The sequence below is a fragment of the Symphalangus syndactylus genome, chromosome 7 (assembly GCF_028878055.3).
Source record: "Symphalangus syndactylus isolate Jambi chromosome 7, NHGRI_mSymSyn1-v2.1_pri, whole genome shotgun sequence".
In the NCBI taxonomy this organism is placed as follows: Eukaryota; Metazoa; Chordata; class Mammalia; order Primates; family Hylobatidae; genus Symphalangus; species Symphalangus syndactylus.
This window is the reverse complement of record NC_072429.2, coordinates 73,332,567-73,352,778: the sequence shown is the minus strand read 5'-3', so window position 1 is coordinate 73,352,778 and position 20,212 is coordinate 73,332,567. Positions and strand designations below refer to the sequence as shown.

Below are 20,212 nucleotides of genomic sequence, written 5' to 3'. Positions count from 1 at the left end.
AGAATGATGGGTCTCTGTATCTTTCCTTAGCTGACTCCTTGTAATTCACCAATTCAGGAAAGCCTTCTCCAACAACCCAATATGATTAGCTCCACCTCCCTCATTCTCTATCACCTCACTCTGCTTATTTTCATTAACTTTTCAAACTTTTTATACACTCATGCATTCCTCAGCATTAAGAACAGTGTGTCTGTCACATAAGTGCTCAATCAATATTTGTTGATTTAAATGCCTTTTTAAACATAAATTTATCAATAACAACAAATCACTTTAATCATTATAAAAGCCTTACAAGTAGCTTTTAAAAATTATGAAGGCAACAAGTATTTAGGAAAGTAAGAACATGGTTAGACATAAATACTGTAATATCTTCACCAGATAATTCATTACCACTTGAATTTTCACATTTTTCTTTCTGTAAACTAAATATCATACATATACATGTATTATATATGCATATATGTATAAACATCCATGATGTATGTGTATGTATATATATATAACACGTGTGTGTATATGTGTGTGTGTATGTGTGTATATATATATATGTATATATAAAGCAATGACCCATTGCCATTTTTATAAACACTTGGCTTCGCGTTAGTAAAAATCATTAAAAATAAGAGAATTTAAGTTTTAAAGCATATGCAATAATTTGGTGTATAAATTCCCACAAGGAATAAATGAGAGAGCACAGCCTGAACAATAGCAAACAGAGAATTTTCCTGAACTAAATGTAATTCTTAATTGGGATCATATGATTAATTAATATTTCCATTTTTAAATAAAGGCATTCATTTTAAATAAGGCATAATTTGCAAAAATTATGCAAAGAAATTACATTTTCCTATTTATCGTCATAAAAATTGAGATATGTTCCCTAATTGAATTATCTCTTCTAAAACTAAGTAGAAAACTTCAGGCTGGAAGAGAGATAAGACTGTGTATTAGCTGGGCCTAGTGGCACATTGCTGTAGTCTCAGCTACTCAGGAGGCTGAAGTAGAAGGATGGCTTGAGCCCTGGAGGTCAAGGCTGCAGTGTGCTGTGATCGTGCCACTGCACTCCATCCTAGGGGACAGAGACCCTGACTCAAAACAAAGGACTGTGGGTACTACCTGACCCACAGGAGATGTTGCATGTTTGATAAATAAGTAATGAATTAATTTTTCTGATCCCATTCTTGAACCAGTCTTGGACCACTATGACTTCATCCAAACTGTATTATCAGATTTCAGTAGCCTCTATATTGTCAAATACGTTATAAAATTGTCATATCTGCATTTTACTTGAGCTTTATAAGCAGCATTTGACAGAGCTGATCACCCTTTCTGCTTTTCATTTGAATTCCAGGTCATCATGTTCTTCTAGTTTTCTTCCTAATTCTCAATTTTCTTTGTGTTTTTCCTTCTCACCTTCCCTGCCTTTACACTTTGAAGTGTGTCAATAACTCATGTCTTGAACATCTCTATCTATACTCATTCCCTTGATGATCTCATCTCTCCTCAGGATTTTAAATACCATCTAAATGGTGGTGGGTCCTAATTTCATGTTCAAGATTGTCCTCCATATATTAACTGCCTTGTATCTAATGACATACTTGACATATTCATTTGGATATCTAAGCTAAATCTCAATTTTAATATGTCTCACACTGAGCCCCAGCTTTCTCTACCTAAAGCTGGTCTATCCATATTCTTCCCCATCTTAGAAAAAATAACAACTACAATGCTTCCAAGTTCCAATGGCGCAAACTGTACAGCTATACCCCATATGCAAAATCTATCTGCACTGCCTCCAAAATGAAATAAAATCCCAAAGACATTCCCCATGATAGTGCAATTAATAATGATTGCTGGGCAGAAACTGGACAATTTCCTGTTCTATTTCTCATGTAAAAGTTCTCATTTTCTGTTTTTAAGGAGGGAGGAAGGAGATTGCGTTTTGAGAGGGAAGGCAGACTAGGTGAGGAAACAGCAGGCGTTATCTATCCCAGGAAGGGAGGAGACAGAGGTTGGGTTCCACCTCCTCTAATCTCTTGAAATTGTGTGGGTAAAATGGGTAACCAGTGATTTCTGGAATCTCTGCAACCATTCCAGAAATCCTTGCAAGTTGAAGGATCCAGAATCTTCTCCACTGATATTCAAACCAGAGTGGAAACTGCCATCAGTTTTCAAAACACGACAGCCAAAGCTTGGATGGATTTAGATCTTGCGTCAAATGCAGGAAATCCCAGCCTACTGGCTGCCTGGCCAGCCAAGTCAATTTCATTCATCTTGCAACAAGGCCTCCTTGAATTTTTCAAGATTAATTTTATGATCACATAGGGAGTTATATTCATACTCTTTCCATTTCTTACTAACTTCATGGCTGCCACCCCACTCCTAGCCACCATCAACTGTTGTACGATTACTGCAATTGCCTTGTCTTCCTGTTCACAGCTGTGCTCCTCCCACCACCTAAAGTCCTCTTCGCACTGCCTAAAGTATGTTCTCAACAAAGCCAGAATGATCCTGAGTAAATGTAAGTAAGATCATGCTATTCATATGTCGAAATGCCTCAAATGGCTTCTTATCACTCAACTAAAAGAAAGTCTTTACGATGATCTGCATCCTTCCCCAGTTAAATTTGTAACCTCATCTCCTACCACACTTCTCATGCTCCCTCTGTCTGCCACATGGGCACCCTGGCTGTTTGGAGACTCACATCAATTCCATGCAAGGAAGAATGTTTGTTCTGTTTACTACTAGGACCCTAGATAGTGCCTGGCATTTAGTAAACTCCCAATACATGCTGAATAAAGGAATGAATAAAAGTACAATTCCAAAATTTTGTGGCATATCTCAGGCTCTGGATGTTCCATTCTCCTATTGAAACTACTTTTCTTCTCTTGTCTTTCTAAGCCCCTAGATATGTTGTTAACATTTAAGGGAGAATAGAACTGGGTTGTAATGTCACTTTTCTTTCTATAGATATTGCCATCTATGGTGCAATTTTCAAAAAGAAAAATACATTCATTTTAAAGGTCGAAGTCTTAAAAATATTCAAATTAAGGTTTTGTAAACTTTAAAATTCTGTAGAAAATGACACTTAAAACAACTTTATTGTATCTCAATAATACTATTAAAGCAAAAACCCCTTAGGAAAATTAAATAAGCTATTTTAAATTCAGAATAAGGGAACTTTAGTAATTTTAAGTAATAATGATATTCTTTAAATAAACAAAAATTTCATATACCTTTAGGTATGTGTAGATACTATATGTCACAGAGATAAAAAATATTTAATTTTTGAAAATGACCAGTCAAGCAGCAGTATTGCAATAACCTTAATTGCCATTAAACACTAATTGCAATAAAATATTCATTGCAATGAATTCCTGGCACTTGTACCGAGATTAGGAAACAAGCTACGGGTAAATAAGTTATAAGGCCATCATTTCTTTATCTACATTTATTCTGGACATATACCGCTGATAGCAAATAATGTTAGAAAATATGAATTTATAAGAATAAATGAAGCAATTCACAAGCTAAAGATCACTTTTGCATATTCCAGATTAGCATCAACCTGTTCAACAAACTAGGTTGTCCCATGTCCAGTTTCTGGAGTTATCTTCTGTACTGAAGCACAGAAGGAAAAAAAAAAAAAAAACATAATTTCTAATTTTAAGCATGGCCTTAGAAAGAACATAAGTAACCAACTGAAACCAAGACATTGTTTGCATCAACATACACCCAGGACTGAAAGTACCACCAGTTATTTGGCCCCTGGGTTCCGGTTGCCTAGCGAAAGGAGAGGTATTCAGATGTGTTTCGTCTTACAGTTAGAAAAGATTCATGAGAAGGTTCTGCCCATAGCCTCTCCAATACATGAGGGGAGAGGAGGCATGCATAGCAATCAACCCCCCAGTACAGTGTCTGCCAACACTTCTCATAAAAACAGGGAAACAGTAATAACAGCAAGAAACAGTTTACATAGTTGACCTATGTGTCCTTTTTAGGTCAGGTGCCCTCCCTGGTTGCTGAAGTACATTCTACACTTAGGTACACTTTGTATAGTAGCAAACTATTTTGAATTTTATCTATAATGTTTTAGAGACTCTATGTTAAAAATATGTAACAAGGGGTAAATACTCATTAATCTGTTTTATTATTTAAATTCCCCAACATTTCAATACCTTTACTAATAGTTTAGTAGCTCTATGTTATAGGACAATTTTTAGCAGCTCATGAAAATTTGAAAAACTAGAGAAAAAATCCCGAATTATTTGAAGCATTTATATCTTGTTCTCAAGTGTTTCCAATTTCCCACATCGATATCTCTGGTTTTGGTGATATCCTATCTTCCAGAACTTTTATTATTTTAATTTCTCCGTCTTACCTGTCCTCCATATTTGTTTCATATAATCTTACCTATTCATCCATCTATCCCCTCATTCAAAAAGTATTTATTGAGCATTCGACAATACTCAATCAACAAATGTTTACTGAGTAGCCCTTCTATTCACCAAGCTCAGTTATAAAGATAAATAAGGTATGATACTTACCCTTCTAGCAATTCAGTCTTAGAAAGGAAAACAAATACGATATTTCACTGCAAAAAAAATAGGCTTTAATACTATAAATAGGCTTAAATAAGTAGGAATGCAGCAGTGGAATGGCGAGAGCAGAGGGAGCTTTATAGGAAAGACAAGGTTTAAGCTGAGTTTTAAGGGAAAAGTAAGAGTTTGTGGCTGGGCGTGGTGGCTCACACCTGTCCAGCACTTTGGGAGGCTGAGGCAGGTGGATCACCTGAGGTCAGGAGTTCGAGACCAGCCTAGCCAACACAGTGAAACTCCATCTTTACCAAAAATACAAAGATTAGCTGGGCGAAGTGACACACGCCTGCCATTCCAGCTACTCGGGAAGCTGAGGCAGGAGAATCTCTTGAGCCTGGGAGGCAGACATTGCAGTGAGCCGAGACAGTACCATTGCACTCCAGCCTAGCACGAGGGCATGAGGAGTTATGCCCATCTTCAAGAACATTGAGTAATTCAATGTGAGCACAGGTTCAAATAAACACAACAGAGTTGACCACTCTGGGGCAGACTGGACAACATGCTTCCCTTTATAAGCTAATCATGGTGGGCTTTAAATTGTGAGCAGCCAGAAGTCAACAGAACTTTTGCGCAACTAAGCAACCAGCACAGATTGGTTTGAGGGAAAAGTCACCTTTATTAATGGTGAGGAGAGTAAGCTAAATTAGAAATAAAGTAGGTACAAAGACTGGCATGGTGGCTCACGTCTGTAATGCCAGCACTGTGGGAGACCAAGGAGACCAGGAGTTTGAGACCAGCCTGCCCAACATGGTGAAACTCCATCTCTATTAAAAATATAAAAATTAGCTGGGAATGGTGGTGCGCGCCTGTAATCTTAGGTACTTGGGAGGCTAAGGCAGGAGAATCGCTTAAACTTTGGAGGTGGAGGTTGCACTGAGCTGAGGTTGTGCCACTGCCCTTCAGCCTTGCTAGCAGAGTGAGATTCCATCTCAAAAAAAAAAAAAAAAATAGGAACAGATTGGTATAGTCTGCTAGGTGGGAAGCTGTGGTACCAATGTAGGTATAAAAAGAGCAAAGAAGGCCGGGCGCGGTGGCTCACGCCTGTAATCCCAGCACTTTGGGAGGCCAAGGCGGGCGGATCACAAGGTCAGGAGATCAAGACCATACTGGCTAACGCGGTGAAACCCCGTCTCTACTAAAAAAAATACAAAAATTAGCCGGGTGTGGTGGCAGGTGCCTGCAGTCCCAGCTACTAGGGAGGCTGAGGCAGGAGAATGGCGCAAACCCGGGAGGCGGAGCTTGCAGGTGAGCCGAGATCGTGCCACTGCACTCCAGCCTGGGTGACAGAGCGAGACTCCGTCTCTAAAAAAAAAAAGAGCAAAGATTAGAATGAAATAGAAGAGAGGGATTCAAAAGACATTTGAGACAGAATCTACACGATTTGGCAAGTAATGGTGTATTGATGTTTGTGTATGTATGATATATGGAAATGTGTGGTAAAAAGTTAAGGATGTGCCCAATTTTCTGGATTTTTTTTTTGTATGTTTCTTAGAAAGTACTGAGAAGATGTTAGTGATATTCATCAACAACAAAGAGGTTGGCAGGTGAGGTTGGAGGAAAAGGATAAGGCAGTTTTTTTTTTTTTTTGACACTTGCAGTGTGCAGTATTACATTGTGGAGTAATATTACATGGAGATTGTCCAATGGGCAGTAGGAAATATAAAAATGAAGCTCAAATGAAGCTCAAAGACAGGGCTGTCAGCTGGAGATACAGAATATGGAGCCACAAATATAGGATATTTAAAGTCAAAGGAGTAGAGAAGTCCCTCCAGAAAGGGAAAAAGACAGAAGTGAAAAGTTGGGAAACAAACTTTTCAGAGATGTGTGGGAAACAAGAGCATGGGAATATGGAAGAACCAAGCAATGGGATCTTAAAACTCATAAGGCAAACGCTTGAAGAAAGCAAAGCTATTCCACAGTAGCACATGTCTTATCTCACTACAACCTATCAGGTTTGTTTCCTTTTTTTTTTTTTAATAGACTTAAAGCGTGTAAGTGTGGTTTTGTTACATTGATATATTGTGTAGTGATGAAGTCTGGACTTTTAGTGTAACTACCACCCAAATAATGTACAATATACGAATTACATAATTACATATATTACATAATGTAATATACACACTACATAATTTCTCATCTCTTGCCACCCTTCCAAGTTTCCTGTGTTTATCAGTCCACTTCCTATGTCCACGTGCACATAGTATTTAAGCTCCCGCATGTAAGTGAGAACATAGGAGATTTGACTTTCTGTTTCTGAGTTATTTCTCTTAAGATAAGGATCTCCAGTCCCATTCACATTGCTGCGAAAGACATGACCTCATTCTTTTTTATGGCTGAGCGATATTGCATGATTTATGAATTAAAGACTTACATGTAAGACCTGAAACTATAAAAATTGTACAAGAAAACCCAGGGAAAACTCTAGACATTGGCCCAGGCAAAGAATTTATGACAAAGACCTCAAAAGCAAATGCAACTAACACAAAAACAGACCAATGGTGCTTAAACTAAAAAGCTTCTGCACAGCAAGAAATAATCACAGAGTAAACAGACAACCTATAGAATGGAAGAGAATATTTGTAAACTGCGCATCTGACAAAGGACTAGCATCTGGAATCTACAAGGAGCTCAACTCAATGAGAAAAAAAACAACCCCGCTAACAAGTGTGCAAAGGACATGTACAGATATTTTTCAAATAAAAAAACACATAAAAATGGCCAATAAACATATAAGGTTTATATTCTTTCATTTATTTTGCCAATGAGAAGAACAACGCCTTGAATGGTTGCTATCAGGGTTCATGTGCCAATAAGCAGCAGAAGCAAAATGTGAACCTGCTGAAATCTAGATCCAAAGCCAATATTTTTTCCTCCAAAACCTACTGCCACTTCAACAACAGTATCACTGAATGACCTACAAGTTCCAGTTTCTCCATTTACCCCAAATTAAATGTAGGTAATCTCCTTCCTTAGGATTACTGGTTTCTATCACCCATAACTTATTTCTCCTCTTCCCGACTCTGCCACAAGGTCTGTGCTTTCATCAACTAATCTGCTTCCATGAACTTACTCTGCTTCCAGTTCCCCACAACCAGCCTGCCAATTCCTGCCACCCTGCATTTTTCTCTTCCTCTTTGTCTAATTGACGTATACCCCCAACGCTTTCCTACGATTCATGTTTCTGACCACCTTCAGAAACAATATGTACCTCATCTCACCCACTGATTAGCTCTCAAAATTAGAAATGTTCCATTTGTTCTGTGCTCCTCTGGCATTACTCACAGACATGAACAAAGAATTCTTCTGTCCTTGCTTTTGAGCAAATTTTCAAATGAGTCTATTTCTTTATTCTCAACGCCAATGAGCTCTTTAAAAGAAAATAAGGCTTTCCAGACTCAAGTTTTTTGTGTTTGTTTTAAGGCAGTGTCTCGCTCTGTCACCCAGGTTGGAGTGCGGTGGCGTGATCTCAGCTCACTAAAACCTTCCCCTCCCGGGTTCAAGCGATTCTGGTGCCTCAACCTCGCCAGTAGCTGGAATTACCGGCACATGCCACCATGCTTGGCTAATTTCTTGTATTTTTAGTAGAGACGGGGTTTCACCATGTTGGCCAGGCTGGTCTGGAACTCCTGACCTCAAGTGATCCTCCCACCTCTGCCTCCCAGTGTTGGAATTACAGATGTGAACCACTGCACCCAGCCCAGACTCAATTTTTAACCCTAAAAGTTAAATGAGTAAAAGAATACGGGTAGAAATGTAATATTAATAATGTCTGGATATAGCCTGGCTCCCATAGGTTTAAGGACAAAGAGTTAACTAAAATATGCACCAATAGGTAACTGGTTATTCAAACATTTAACACGAAATGACAGACACATAGGGTATAAGGGGCCAAAATCAGCAGTACTTACCATAGGACACTGCAGATTTTACAGAAAATAGCTCTTTAGCCAGTTTAAAGGTTTTCTCAGAATAAATACATTTTAAATAACGATTTGAATAAATTGGATTTTTATAAGAATGATCTACATCTCATTTGCATTGTTTTAAAATGCCTAAATCAACAGTATTTTAAATAAAATAGTATTTTAGACTTCACCTTAAATGTGTACTCTAGAAAATGTGTATTACAGTTGGGCAATGCACTTCTCTGCAGCCCAGTTAATGGCCAAGACACAGTTCCAGTGCTAATAGTATCTAAGGGCAACACAACATAAACCCCGGCTGGTTTCTGAATCTACATTTCAAGGATAGACTGAAACCAGTGAAACTAAAAAGAAACTCATATAAACATCCCAGACCAGACATCATACAATAGGCAGTTATTATTATTTTTTTTTGGAAGCCAGACATGAAAACGAATCACAGAACTGTTCTTTCATAATTTCCATACTATTTAAAACATACACACATATTCTGAGATTTCATTTTGTGGGTTGACACTCCCAAGTCTTCCTTATTTTAAGTAAAAAGCAACTGAATACGTATTCACATGGAATAAGCATACAGTAGCCTAGTTGGAAGGGCTCCAGAACTGGCTACTCTCTTTGAAGTCTCACAGATGAAGAAGTGATAGAATTTTTCACTTTAGACAAACACTATACAAGAAGCAGAAATATGAGACATTACAGATGTCATATCCTGCACAGTATTTTGAGAAGAGCTAACAATTTCCTTAGATATTATATTTAAACTATATAAGGAAACATAAAATTAGTTTTATATGTCTTCATAACATTTAGTGAGATCTTGAAGTATGTTTGATAATGAGCTAAACTTTGTCCAGGTTATCTCCTTTTATCTTCACAATAATCCTTTGAGGTGAGTATATAATACTAGACACCAGGAAACTGAAGTAGAGAGAAATTAGCAAGTGCCCAATGTCACACAGCTAGTGGGTGTCAGTGCCAGAAGTTTAACCCAGACAGCCTCATTCCTGAGTCTCAATTCTTAATCCCTGATTAGTTCTCTTGAGTGCCACCTACTTTCTTTAGGGTAAAATAATTTTTCTGGTAAAAGTTAAAATAGTGTAATGCCATACTTTATAATGGGCAATACAAACTTAGAACTTCCATGCTTTGTGAAAATTATCTAAATAAAGAATATCCACCAAAACTAAGGTAAATGCAGAAAAAAACTAGAATGTATGAAAATTAACTGCAATGAAAATGCCATTTCCAATGTTTGTTAAATAAGTTTTGCCATCACCAATAACTACTTATTATCAGTCTTTGCTAGTGCATTCCTCATTCATGGAAGGAATATAATAGATTTTTGAAAAGTTTTCTAAATGTTTAGGGTATGAAATGGCAGTATACTCATGAGTTACATGCTAGTAGTCTTAAAGAAGTAATTTTGTCCCATAAAGTTGCAAATTTACTCAGAGTAAATATAAGGTTGTTAAGGATAAGCTGAATATTTTAAATTAATCCTTTGCCAAGGCTTATTTTCATGCTTCAAGTTCACAAATAATAAATCCAAGGGGAGAAAAAAGCCATTGCCAAAGCACTCTTTAACACAAAGCAACCATAAAAACGTATCCTTTACAATGTCATTTACATGTTTATAAGAAACAAAGACCCACCAGGAACAATATATTTCAGCAATCCAGAAAGTTTCTTCCAATTATTAGTCTGAATTTTTCAGATCCACCATTCATAAAAAGGTTCTACAGGAATTAGGAAGTAAATTTTCAGCTAAGTCAATTAACAGCAAATATATCACCTGTTTTGCATTTTCACTATATTAACCTTCCTGGTAAGAGTAAAACTTACAGCACTTACTAGGAACATCGCATCTAAAGGCATTTAGTCCTACACTGAAATGTCAAGAGCTCTTAGAAACAAAAGGAACATTAATAGACGAATATGCAGAGGAAAATACCCTCAGAGAAAATCTTTTTTTAACTTCATATAAAACAAATGATTAAAGAACAGCATGAGGACTGCTGATTGAAAGCATGAATAAACATTTCTTTTGTACATACCACTTGAAAAATGTCCTTACCATATACTCCATATTAGAGGCTGTTGGATACACCTGACTTCGTAATTTATTATGAAGGTCCAAAATACTCTGCATGTCATTGTCTGTGATGGCCCTTTTCCCTCGTTGTTTGGCTGTCCACCACTCACCATCCTCATCCATGTACTTTTCCAAAAGTTTCTCCAATAAAGTGGCATTAGGAACCACCATGGCTGGAATTGCTCTAGCCATGAACAGCACTGTGGTTACTCTGAGCCACTCCCGCGCGGTACACTTCATAATGAATGACCTCAGGATTTCCCCAGGAAAATCTCCAAGACAGGCTCTTCCACTCCTTTTGGCTAAAACGACATGTCATGTGATTAAGATGAAAATTCCAGCAGATATGAATTTTCTAATAACACGAGCAAAACAATAGTTACAAAGGAAGTGTGCCAGTTTGATTTGTCTATTTAACAGCAGAAAATGGACACTCACATTTTGAAATAACTTATCTCCAACCCATTTTTTTCTTCCAGAGGACTTTTCACAAATAAGTTTCCACAAAATAGACAACTGTATTATCCAAGATAATACTCCTGAGGCCAAAAGTAAATGGCAAAAGTAGCCTAGAAGAGTCAAAGCTTGAAAATACTATGTGAATTGCAAGACTTTAAGTGGCTATACATTACATATATCCTGCAAAGGATGTTATATCTACCTAGAACGTTTGATTTCAATCTAGAGGTTCATGTCTCTCTATGAAGAGAGTTAATATTGTTAATATTTTATTTGGTATTATTTTATTCCAGTGGCCCATCTCTGTTTCACACTCAGAATGTCCACAGCATTCTAAAATTGAGAGTGAATGTTTCAAAGAAATACAAAAGGCTATTCATATATGCATCCATGGCTACATCTAGGGGGCCCCGTGAACTACTGCAAATGAATGGTTTGGGTCCCTGGGGTAAGTCTCTTCTTATTCAGGCTCAGGTCAAGAACTCAATCTTTATTTCCTGGAAAGTCTGTGACTAATCTGTGGCCTGCACCCGAAGAAGCCAGCAGCTCCCCGGCAACTTGAGAGCTTTTCCTCTCAAGTGTGAAGGCACACACTGTTCTTTCTCTGAACTCAAATGGAAAGCGCGCGACAGAGAAAGTAGGTGAAACCAACAAAGTCACTTACAAGAATTAGAGCTTCCGCTAATCTCTATCGTCGCTGCTTTCTGAGTAGCCCACCCACCCATCGTGCCCAACCACTCTGTACAGTTGGCTTTTTTTTTTTTTTAAGTAGTTTAAGAAGGCAAAGGGAGATAGGAAAGGGTGGCAGCTTGACGACCCAGCGATGCATTTTAGAATCGCCCTTACCTCTCCAGTGTGAAGTTTCCTGGGAGAGGTGAGCCAAACCGGACGGCTGGCGTCTGCAGCCGCCCAGAGCCTTCACAAGGGACCGCAGACGGAGAGCCCCGCTCGGGAAGGGTCTGAGCACCGCGCGTCCGGGGGCGACGTGGGCGCTGACTGCAGCAATACGCGAGCCTCCGCCTCTGCGGATCCCTGAACCTGGAAGAAGTAGCAGGCAAAGCGTCCAAAATCAGACCTGCAGTTGGGGTGGGAAGGGAGCTGCTTCGTTAGTTTGCCAGGGTGGGCGCCCCAGCGTCTCTGAGCATTATCTGCAGGAGCGAGGGGCGGGGACACGAGCGAGGCTCGGCGGCGGAGGCTGGCGGCGACCTCTTGCTCTTGCTCTGTACAGCCGGTGCGCGCAGAACCAGGCGCCGAGCGCTTCCGTCGCTCCCTCGCGCTCGCGAGCATTTATTGCGGCCCCAGCGCGGGCACGTGACTTGAGCGCCCCTCCTCGCCCACCCCCACCTCCAACCAGCCCTGGCCAGAGGCCCGCCAGATCCGGGAGAAGCAGCCCGCCCTTGCTTCTCCGGAACGCAGCGAAGCCAGGGCGCTCGGCTTTTGTGGGCGTGCTTTGGGCTCCCGAGACCCAAGCCGGGAAGGTCTGGCCCCTGGTGGGAGATGTGTGCAAGGAAGGCCCCAACCCCCCTCAATCCTCCAGCTCTCCTGCATTCAACGATCCTCCTCCCAATCAGTTCCTTTCTGCTGAGATGCTGAAATGCCTTTAAGGGTCCTTACAGACGAGGGGGCTGCCCCAGAGAGCATGGAGTGGGTGGGGGATGGGGTTAATACCTTCAATCTTGAAGACACAAAAGAGGAAATAGGGGACGAAATGGAGAAAGATTTTTCCTTTTATTTTTCCCAGGGGTCCGCATCCTTGATGAGGACCAGGTGGGGAAGATGTTCAATAGAATTTGGGGTCAATATGTGACTCAGAATGGCCTGACAGTTGAGACCCCCTCTTTATTCATAAAATATGAGGCATTGTCTTCTCAAGGTGGCCATAGCACTTCTTTTTCCGATGATGTATACGTTTAAGGAGTTGATATAAAGGGTTCCATTAATTAATTTATCAGGGATTGTTGACAGGAATTGAAACACCAGCGCTAGAATAGGTAGTGAAAGGAGAGGCCGTTCCTCTGTTCATGTTGTAATCTGGGGTAAGAAAATTACTAATTTTAAATTCACAACAGCTTACCCTACCGAGTGTGGGGCTTTTTATTTTTATTTTTAATTATTTAATCCATGTTTGCTTCCCTAATGTGGTGAATCATAGTCTCAATTTTCCTTCTTTCTAAATGCTAGAGTATCTAGCATATGATCAAATAAAGTACAACATTATGGTAGTAACTCAAATCATCCCAAGCTGTTGCCTGTCTCTTTCCACCATTCAACTACACCGTATCTATCAAACCTAAAAACTCAACTCTAAGCCTCAGCTGAAGGTGAGACCTTGCTTCCTGTCACAAAGAAAAGGGAAGCATCACTTATTAGAAAGGTGCAGAAGGTGAAAAGTTTTGATGCACGTAAGACTTTTATAGAAGTGTAATTTTGCAATTTTATAGCAGTTTTAAGTACAAAAAAGTTCTTAACTTTGTATTTTTCAAATAACTATTCATAATTTCCATGCACAGGGTTGAGAAAACTGGCTTTCCCTCCTAGAAACTGATAGAAAACCTCCAAAGTTTATGGTAAAAGAACTATCGTTTGTTACAGCAGATGAAGACTATGTTTTTATACTGCAATGTTCATGTGGCATTGAAAAGTATACTGAATATTGAATAAAGAGCCGTTGAAAGTAATAATATTACTTGAAACATTTGCAAAGAGAATTCAAATTAGGAAGAAGGGAATTAAAATGATAGGGAAGTGAAGTTAAATGAATTTGTAACTCTTGAATATTTCAGTTATAAACATTCTTACACAATGTATGAATCCAACACCTAAAGGCTTACATTAAAGAAAATAAAAATTGTTTTAAGTCTTTAATTCCAAATCTTTCTCTAAACAAGGAAAAAACATCCTTTGACTCAGCATTTCTTTTGTCTTCCAATTTGGGTACTGCAGGTGATTTAAACATTCATCATGTTAGCATTTCAGTAATACATCTTGTCATTCCTGATTGAGTATATATGTCGGAAATGCCATTTTGAACAGTAAAATCAAACACAATATTCTTGAATACTCAAAGATGATACTGTTCATATTTTTTATTTGTTGTTGAGAAATCTGTGTGTAGACATAAGAAAATATCTTCTTCACACAGAATTCACGTAAAAGTGGCACTTTGGTTTGTGGCTAAGGCTGTTACTTGTAAAGCCCTGGTTGTTTTTAGCATTACTACTTTCTTGTGGCAAACACTGGTGGTTGCCTACCAACAACCAGCCTTCCACCCCTTTCTTCCTTCAAAGCCCATAGCCTCCAATTTACAGGGGATATCCACCCTCTCACATACTGTCAAACTGGCATCTTCAGGAGGCGAATGTTGATCAGTCAAAGCCAGTCATCACAATCTATCCCTGCCACCAGTGACTGATTTAGCATGGGCATGTCGTGCAACCCTAGCTGTTGAAAGGAAGACTTGGGGATAAGGAGGAGGGTTGGCAAGGATTTTCTTCTGTGATAAAAAGAGATGCAAAAAGAGAAAACGTCTCCTTAGGTACCAGTGTGTAAGTCTGTGAAACTGAAAGATGCAGCTCTTACTTTGCAAAGAAGACAGACAAGCCTGAGGGCAGAAACCCATTACCCCGGCCAAACAAAAAGACCAACTGGGCCTGACTCTCCCTGCCGTTGACCAATCACTGCAACACCTATCTTCCATTTTTCTTGCTAAAATAAATAATAAATGTTTACATAACAGTGATTAGGTTCTTCAGTTACATGCACCACAAAGCATTCTAACAGATACATTTCTACAAAGAAGATACATTTTTCTGTCAATATCATATTTTTTCCATGTGGCTATTATTGTCTGCTTATGTGCATAGTTATCTTTAAATCTATTCTTACGTGTTTTCCTATACCTGAATTTGCAAAAGTGGGTATTATAGACATTTTGTTCACTGTATAATTTCATGACTCCATGTCTGTTCTATCACCACTTTTTTGGTAAGTACATCCTCTATTGGGGAGGTGTAAGAATAGAATTCCTGTTGTGTTAGGAGGTAGAATCAGTGTAGGGCAATGTTTTAAAACTTGGAATTTAAATTAAGCTGCCTAAATTAGATTCATGAAGTGCCACTAGTCATTGGAATTTGTGCAGCCCTGAATCCTTTCTCTTTAAATAATAGTAGCTATCTCATCTGTTACTTTTGTATTAAGATGAGTTAATGCATGAAAGCGTTTAAAACATAACAGTAAGTAGAAAGTACTCAAATAGGGTAAATGTTAAGTCCAGAAAAGGGCCTTAGAAGACCCAAATATGGAATCAAGGTTGTGGAGTGTCCCATCTCAGGAAGGAATGCTGAAAAATTGATTTGCATCCTTCCTGCCTCTGGCCAGACCTCCAGATGGCCCATTACTCAAGATAACCATCGCAACCACAGATGCTGACCTGCATCCGGTACCCCTCACAAGGTTTGCCCAACCTAGCCTGCATAACTTCTTACACATGATGTCAATTCTCTTGCTCTGCCTAATTAAAAAAATCCACACCAGCTTTTTCAGGGAGTCAGCTGGAGGATTCTTTTGCTTCTGCTGTCTCCCTTATACTCAAGCACAAGCCCGAAATAAAAGCCTTATCTGGGAAATCTGTTTGGCCCGTGTTAACTTTCATTACATTGGAAGCCAAAGAGTCTGTGGTCTATAAAAATTCCATTTTCTGGCTTCTTTCGTGTCTATTTTCTTTTATTTCAGTATGTTTGTGAGACTTATTCCTGTTGTTGTATGTAGCTGTATATGGAATAGCTATATGACCAATTTTAAAAAAATCTTTGGCCAGGTGCAGTGGTTCATGACTGTAATCTCAGCACTTTGGGAGGCCGAGACGGGTGGATCATTTGAGGTCAGGAGTTCATGACTCACCTGGCCAACATGGTGAAACCTCGTCTCTACTAAAACTAAAAAATTAAAATTAAAAATAAAAAAAGAGCCAGGTGTGGTGGCGCATGCCTGTAATCCCAGCTACTTGGGAGGCTGAGGCAGGAGAATCCCTTGAACCTGAGAGGCAGAGGTTGCAGTGAGCTGAGATCGCACCATTACACTCCAAGCTCGATGACAGAGGAAGACTCTGTCTCAAAAATAAATAAATAAATAAATACAACTTTAAAACTTCATTTTTATGTTTTTTTTTTACCACCCTTTCTTCACTCTATGCAGCTGGGAAAAAAAAGTCAGTAATTTCTATGTGTACTTCTGTGCTTTTTCTTTGGTGAACATACCACAATTTATTTGTCCATTCTGTTGTTGAATATTAGGATTGCTTCCAGTTTAGAACTATTAAAAATAGTACTGCTAAGATCAATCTCATACATGTCTTTTTGTGCACATATTAACACTTTTTGAAAAATTGGCTATGTAGTTTAGAGTAGAACTACTGGGACCTAAGGTATGCTTCTGTACAACTCAAATAGATAAACTAGGTTGTATACCTTATTATTAATTTGTAAGTTTTTTTGTTTTTGGTATATGTCCTTTTTAGACATAAAGTATATCATACATTTATTATTCCTCTCCTTGCTTTGCCTTTTCAGTTTCTTAATCCTATCTGCTGATGAACAGAATGTCCTAATTCTAATGAAGTCCAGTTTATCAGTCTTTTCCTTTGTGGTTAGTGCTCTGTGGGACCTTTAGAGAAATATTTGCTTATCCTAGAATCATGAAGAAAAGTCTCCTGTGTTATCTTCTAGCATTATTATTTTACATTTTACAGTTAGATCTTTGGTCTATCTGAAATAGGTTTTTGTGTTATAATGTGAAGAAGGATTAATTTAAGATTACAATGATTATATATAAAGCTTACATTTCTTGTCATCACTATTAAAAAAATTCATGAATTTGTTCTGGAGAACATTCAAGTTTCAGAAATAAGAGAGAGAAAAAATGTCATTGTTCTTTAAATCTAGAATTATTATGATGTTTCAATTGGACTATTCAAAAATACAATTGCTGAAACATGGATGAAACTGGAGGCCATTATCCTAAGTGAAATAACTCAGAAACGGAAAGTCAAATACTACATGTCCTCACTTATAAGTGAGAGATAAGCAGTGGGAACACATGGACATACGGGGTGTAATGATAGACACTGGAGACTCCAAAAGGTGGGAGGGTGGGAGGAGGTTCAGGGATGGAAAATTACCTATTGGGTACAATGTTCACTATCCGATGACTTCACCACTACACAATATATCCATGTAACAAAACTACACTAAATCTATAAAATTTTTAAAAAGAAAAAAGTATATTACTGCTAAGGCCTATATTAATGCCATAATCCAAAAACTCCTTATTTCTTGATTGTGGAAAAGTAATCATTTTAAGCTTATTTTTAGATTTGCAGACCCACTTTGTCATCTGTTCTTTGAAATTTGACTGATCTTCAATCACTAAATGTAATAATTCATTTTTAATTTTCTTCTGCAGCTTTACTGTCCTCTGTGCATCTGAAAGAAATGTCAATAATTTCTCTATGTGTTTCTGTGCTTTTCTTGATATTGTTTTCACAGCTTGAAGTTTCTTCCATGTATTTTTTCTGAGTATGAACACCCTTACCATCCCCATTGCAAAGATGTTAATTGTTCTAGCCAGCCATTTTTTTTTTCTGGTACTTCTCATTTCTCTAAATCTAATCACTTTCTATTCTGTAAATTATAGCTGTTCATATACTTGTATTTCTCCCGCAATGCTAAAATCTCCTTATGAAGAGAGATTATGATGATATGAGCTTTGTATTTCTTACCATGTGTGTCTAATGAACAAATAAATTTGGATTTTTGGAATATTTAGTATTTCTTAGAAAAGGACACACATGTCCCTGGATGTACCAGACATAGCATAATTGCTCCCTACAGTATCTGCAGACCCACTACAATGAACAGCTTTTCAGTAAGCAGTTAAGAAGTACTGCCCCAGTCATTCACTGAGATTAAAATGTATATATGTAAATATTTCTTTTAAAGAAGGAGAGAGGGAAATGCAATCCATTTCCAGACCATTCACCCTTTTCAATATACTCTTCCTAACATCCACGGGAAAATGTTTTCTAGAGAGAGGACTCAAATATTTATTAAGAATTGAATTTCAGAATGATGCTCTGTTTAACTGATATTCTACTATGTATGTTTTATCAATTGATGGTTTATATTTCCATAAATCTCTTTATCACTTATATGAAAATCTGGCGTATTCAGAGTGTTAGCATCTGAGCATCATAAGAGTGTCGTAGGTCACAGCAGGAGCCGTAGATGTACAACTAAAAAGAGCAAAACTGTGTAGATCGAAGCACTGTATTTTAATTTCTTTATATCACACAATATCCAGAATAGTGGATAATACTAAAAAGTTTTAAAATTAAAGAAGTATTTCTGAAGTACATTCAGGGTGGCGTGAGAAATCTAGCTGCAGCTTCATCTTTTGCTGATTTCTTATTTCTCTAGATCTGTAGAAGTGCTTCACAATGTGCCTAGCTTAGAGGTTGCCTTTCAGGTTTACCAGGAGGGGCAGTTGAAAGGCAAGCATTGTAAAAGGAAAAGTATTCACCCATCAATCTTCAGAATTAATGTCAGAGACAGGCTTTTCATCCTAATATAAGGAGGATGAAAGCTTTCTCAATTGTTGTTAGTTAGCCCGTGATGAAAAAGTTGGCAAAAACCTTGCAGTCCACTTTTAATGGTAATTTAAAGAGTCATATTTTACAGAAGTAAAACAATTAAAATCCCTGGATTCATCAAATACATACAAATAAATGCATTAACAATAGTGTATGTGTACCTACGTATGTAGCATTTGAATGTTAAATACATTATTTCACTAGATAGTGAAGGAGAGATTTAAAAAATTAATTTGATAAGTTGCAGGGAAAACACGGGAAATATGGAAGAAAATATGCAACTTTTTATTTGTAATGTAACATCTAACTAGTCTCCTGAGAATAAGCCCAAGAATTAACACAGATTTAGAAATGCTTTCTGTTTAAAAAAAATATAGTATGATAAAATAAAAAATAAAGGTTTTGTTAAATAATGACTTTATAAACAATAAACCAAGCACAAAGATAGAAAATATGCTTAAATAACCAGCTTTTACATACAGATCTAAAACATTCATAACCTCTATTATCTGTAATTGCATTGTTCACAGAAGGTGCCTTTTGCTTTTGCTTCTATCTAGCTTCATGCTATGCTGTTAACACGGGTACCCATTCTTGGCACTTCCCTGCCTCCAAATATTTTTGTCCTTGTGTCATTTGACCAAATTATTCTCCAAATTATAACATCTCTCAGTTGCTGCCTGTCTCTCTCTTCTCCTTCCTCTCAAGTTTCATCCCAAATCCTAAATCTTCCAATAACTTCTAATCATTCTCATACAGAAGTATTCTACCCACAATATAAAATCTACACATATCCTCAAATACTCAAAGAAAGCAAAGCTCAACAGGAAAAACATGTCTTTTAGACTTAAGAAAATCCTCTTTTCTAAGTGGCTGTTTTAATGACACTGGTAATCCAGATATTAGGATCATTAAAATATATACTATTTTATTTAAAATATTATTTAGCTATCTAAACTCATAATAAGAAAAGTTAAATTTAATATGTACTTGCTAGAATTTAGGTGCGAAAATGCAACTGGTCAAGGAAGTGGCTTTTTTTTTCTTTTAAAAAAAGCACCATTTATTGATAACTAAGTATACTCCATGTAGTAATAGATCGAATTATTTGCCTACAAATCTTCTTTCTCTTGTCACTGACTTTGGGCTGGGCCATGTGACTTGCCTTGCTAAACAGAATGTGGCTGGAGGTGACAGAGTGCCTATATCAAGCTAAAACTTTTGGGGGCATGGCAGTTTCTGCCTGCCCTCTTTGAACTTCTACCTTCTGCCATCAGAACAGCATACCCAGGTAGCTGTTGCTCTTTAGTTTGAGTATGTCTGAATTGACCTAAATCCTGGAGTCTAACCTAGTCCTGCTGAGGCCAGCCAAGACCGCAGCCAATCTGCTAGATATACAAATACCCAGTAAACGTTTCTGTAAGCCCCCAATATTTTTTGTTAATGTATTACTGGGTTTCTTTCATTACTGATTCCTCTATTTTTTCTC

General features: G+C 37.9%; 1 protein-coding gene across 1 annotated transcript in view; it reads right to left on the bottom strand.

Annotated features, from left to right (window-relative positions):
• Window positions 1-12,340, bottom strand: part of CRISPLD1 (cysteine rich secretory protein LCCL domain containing 1) — a 51,136-nt gene extending 38,796 nt beyond the window's left edge. The window contains exons 1-2 of the mRNA XM_055286562.1: window positions 11,925-12,340; window positions 10,602-10,921 (exon numbers count right to left, since the gene is read on the bottom strand). Coding sequence (XP_055142537.1) covers window positions 10,602-10,859 — 258 coding nt within the window. The 5' untranslated portion in view covers window positions 10,860-10,921; window positions 11,925-12,340. The remainder of the gene's footprint in view (window positions 1-10,601; window positions 10,922-11,924) is intronic.
• Between the last annotated feature and the right edge of the window lie 7,872 nt (window positions 12,341-20,212).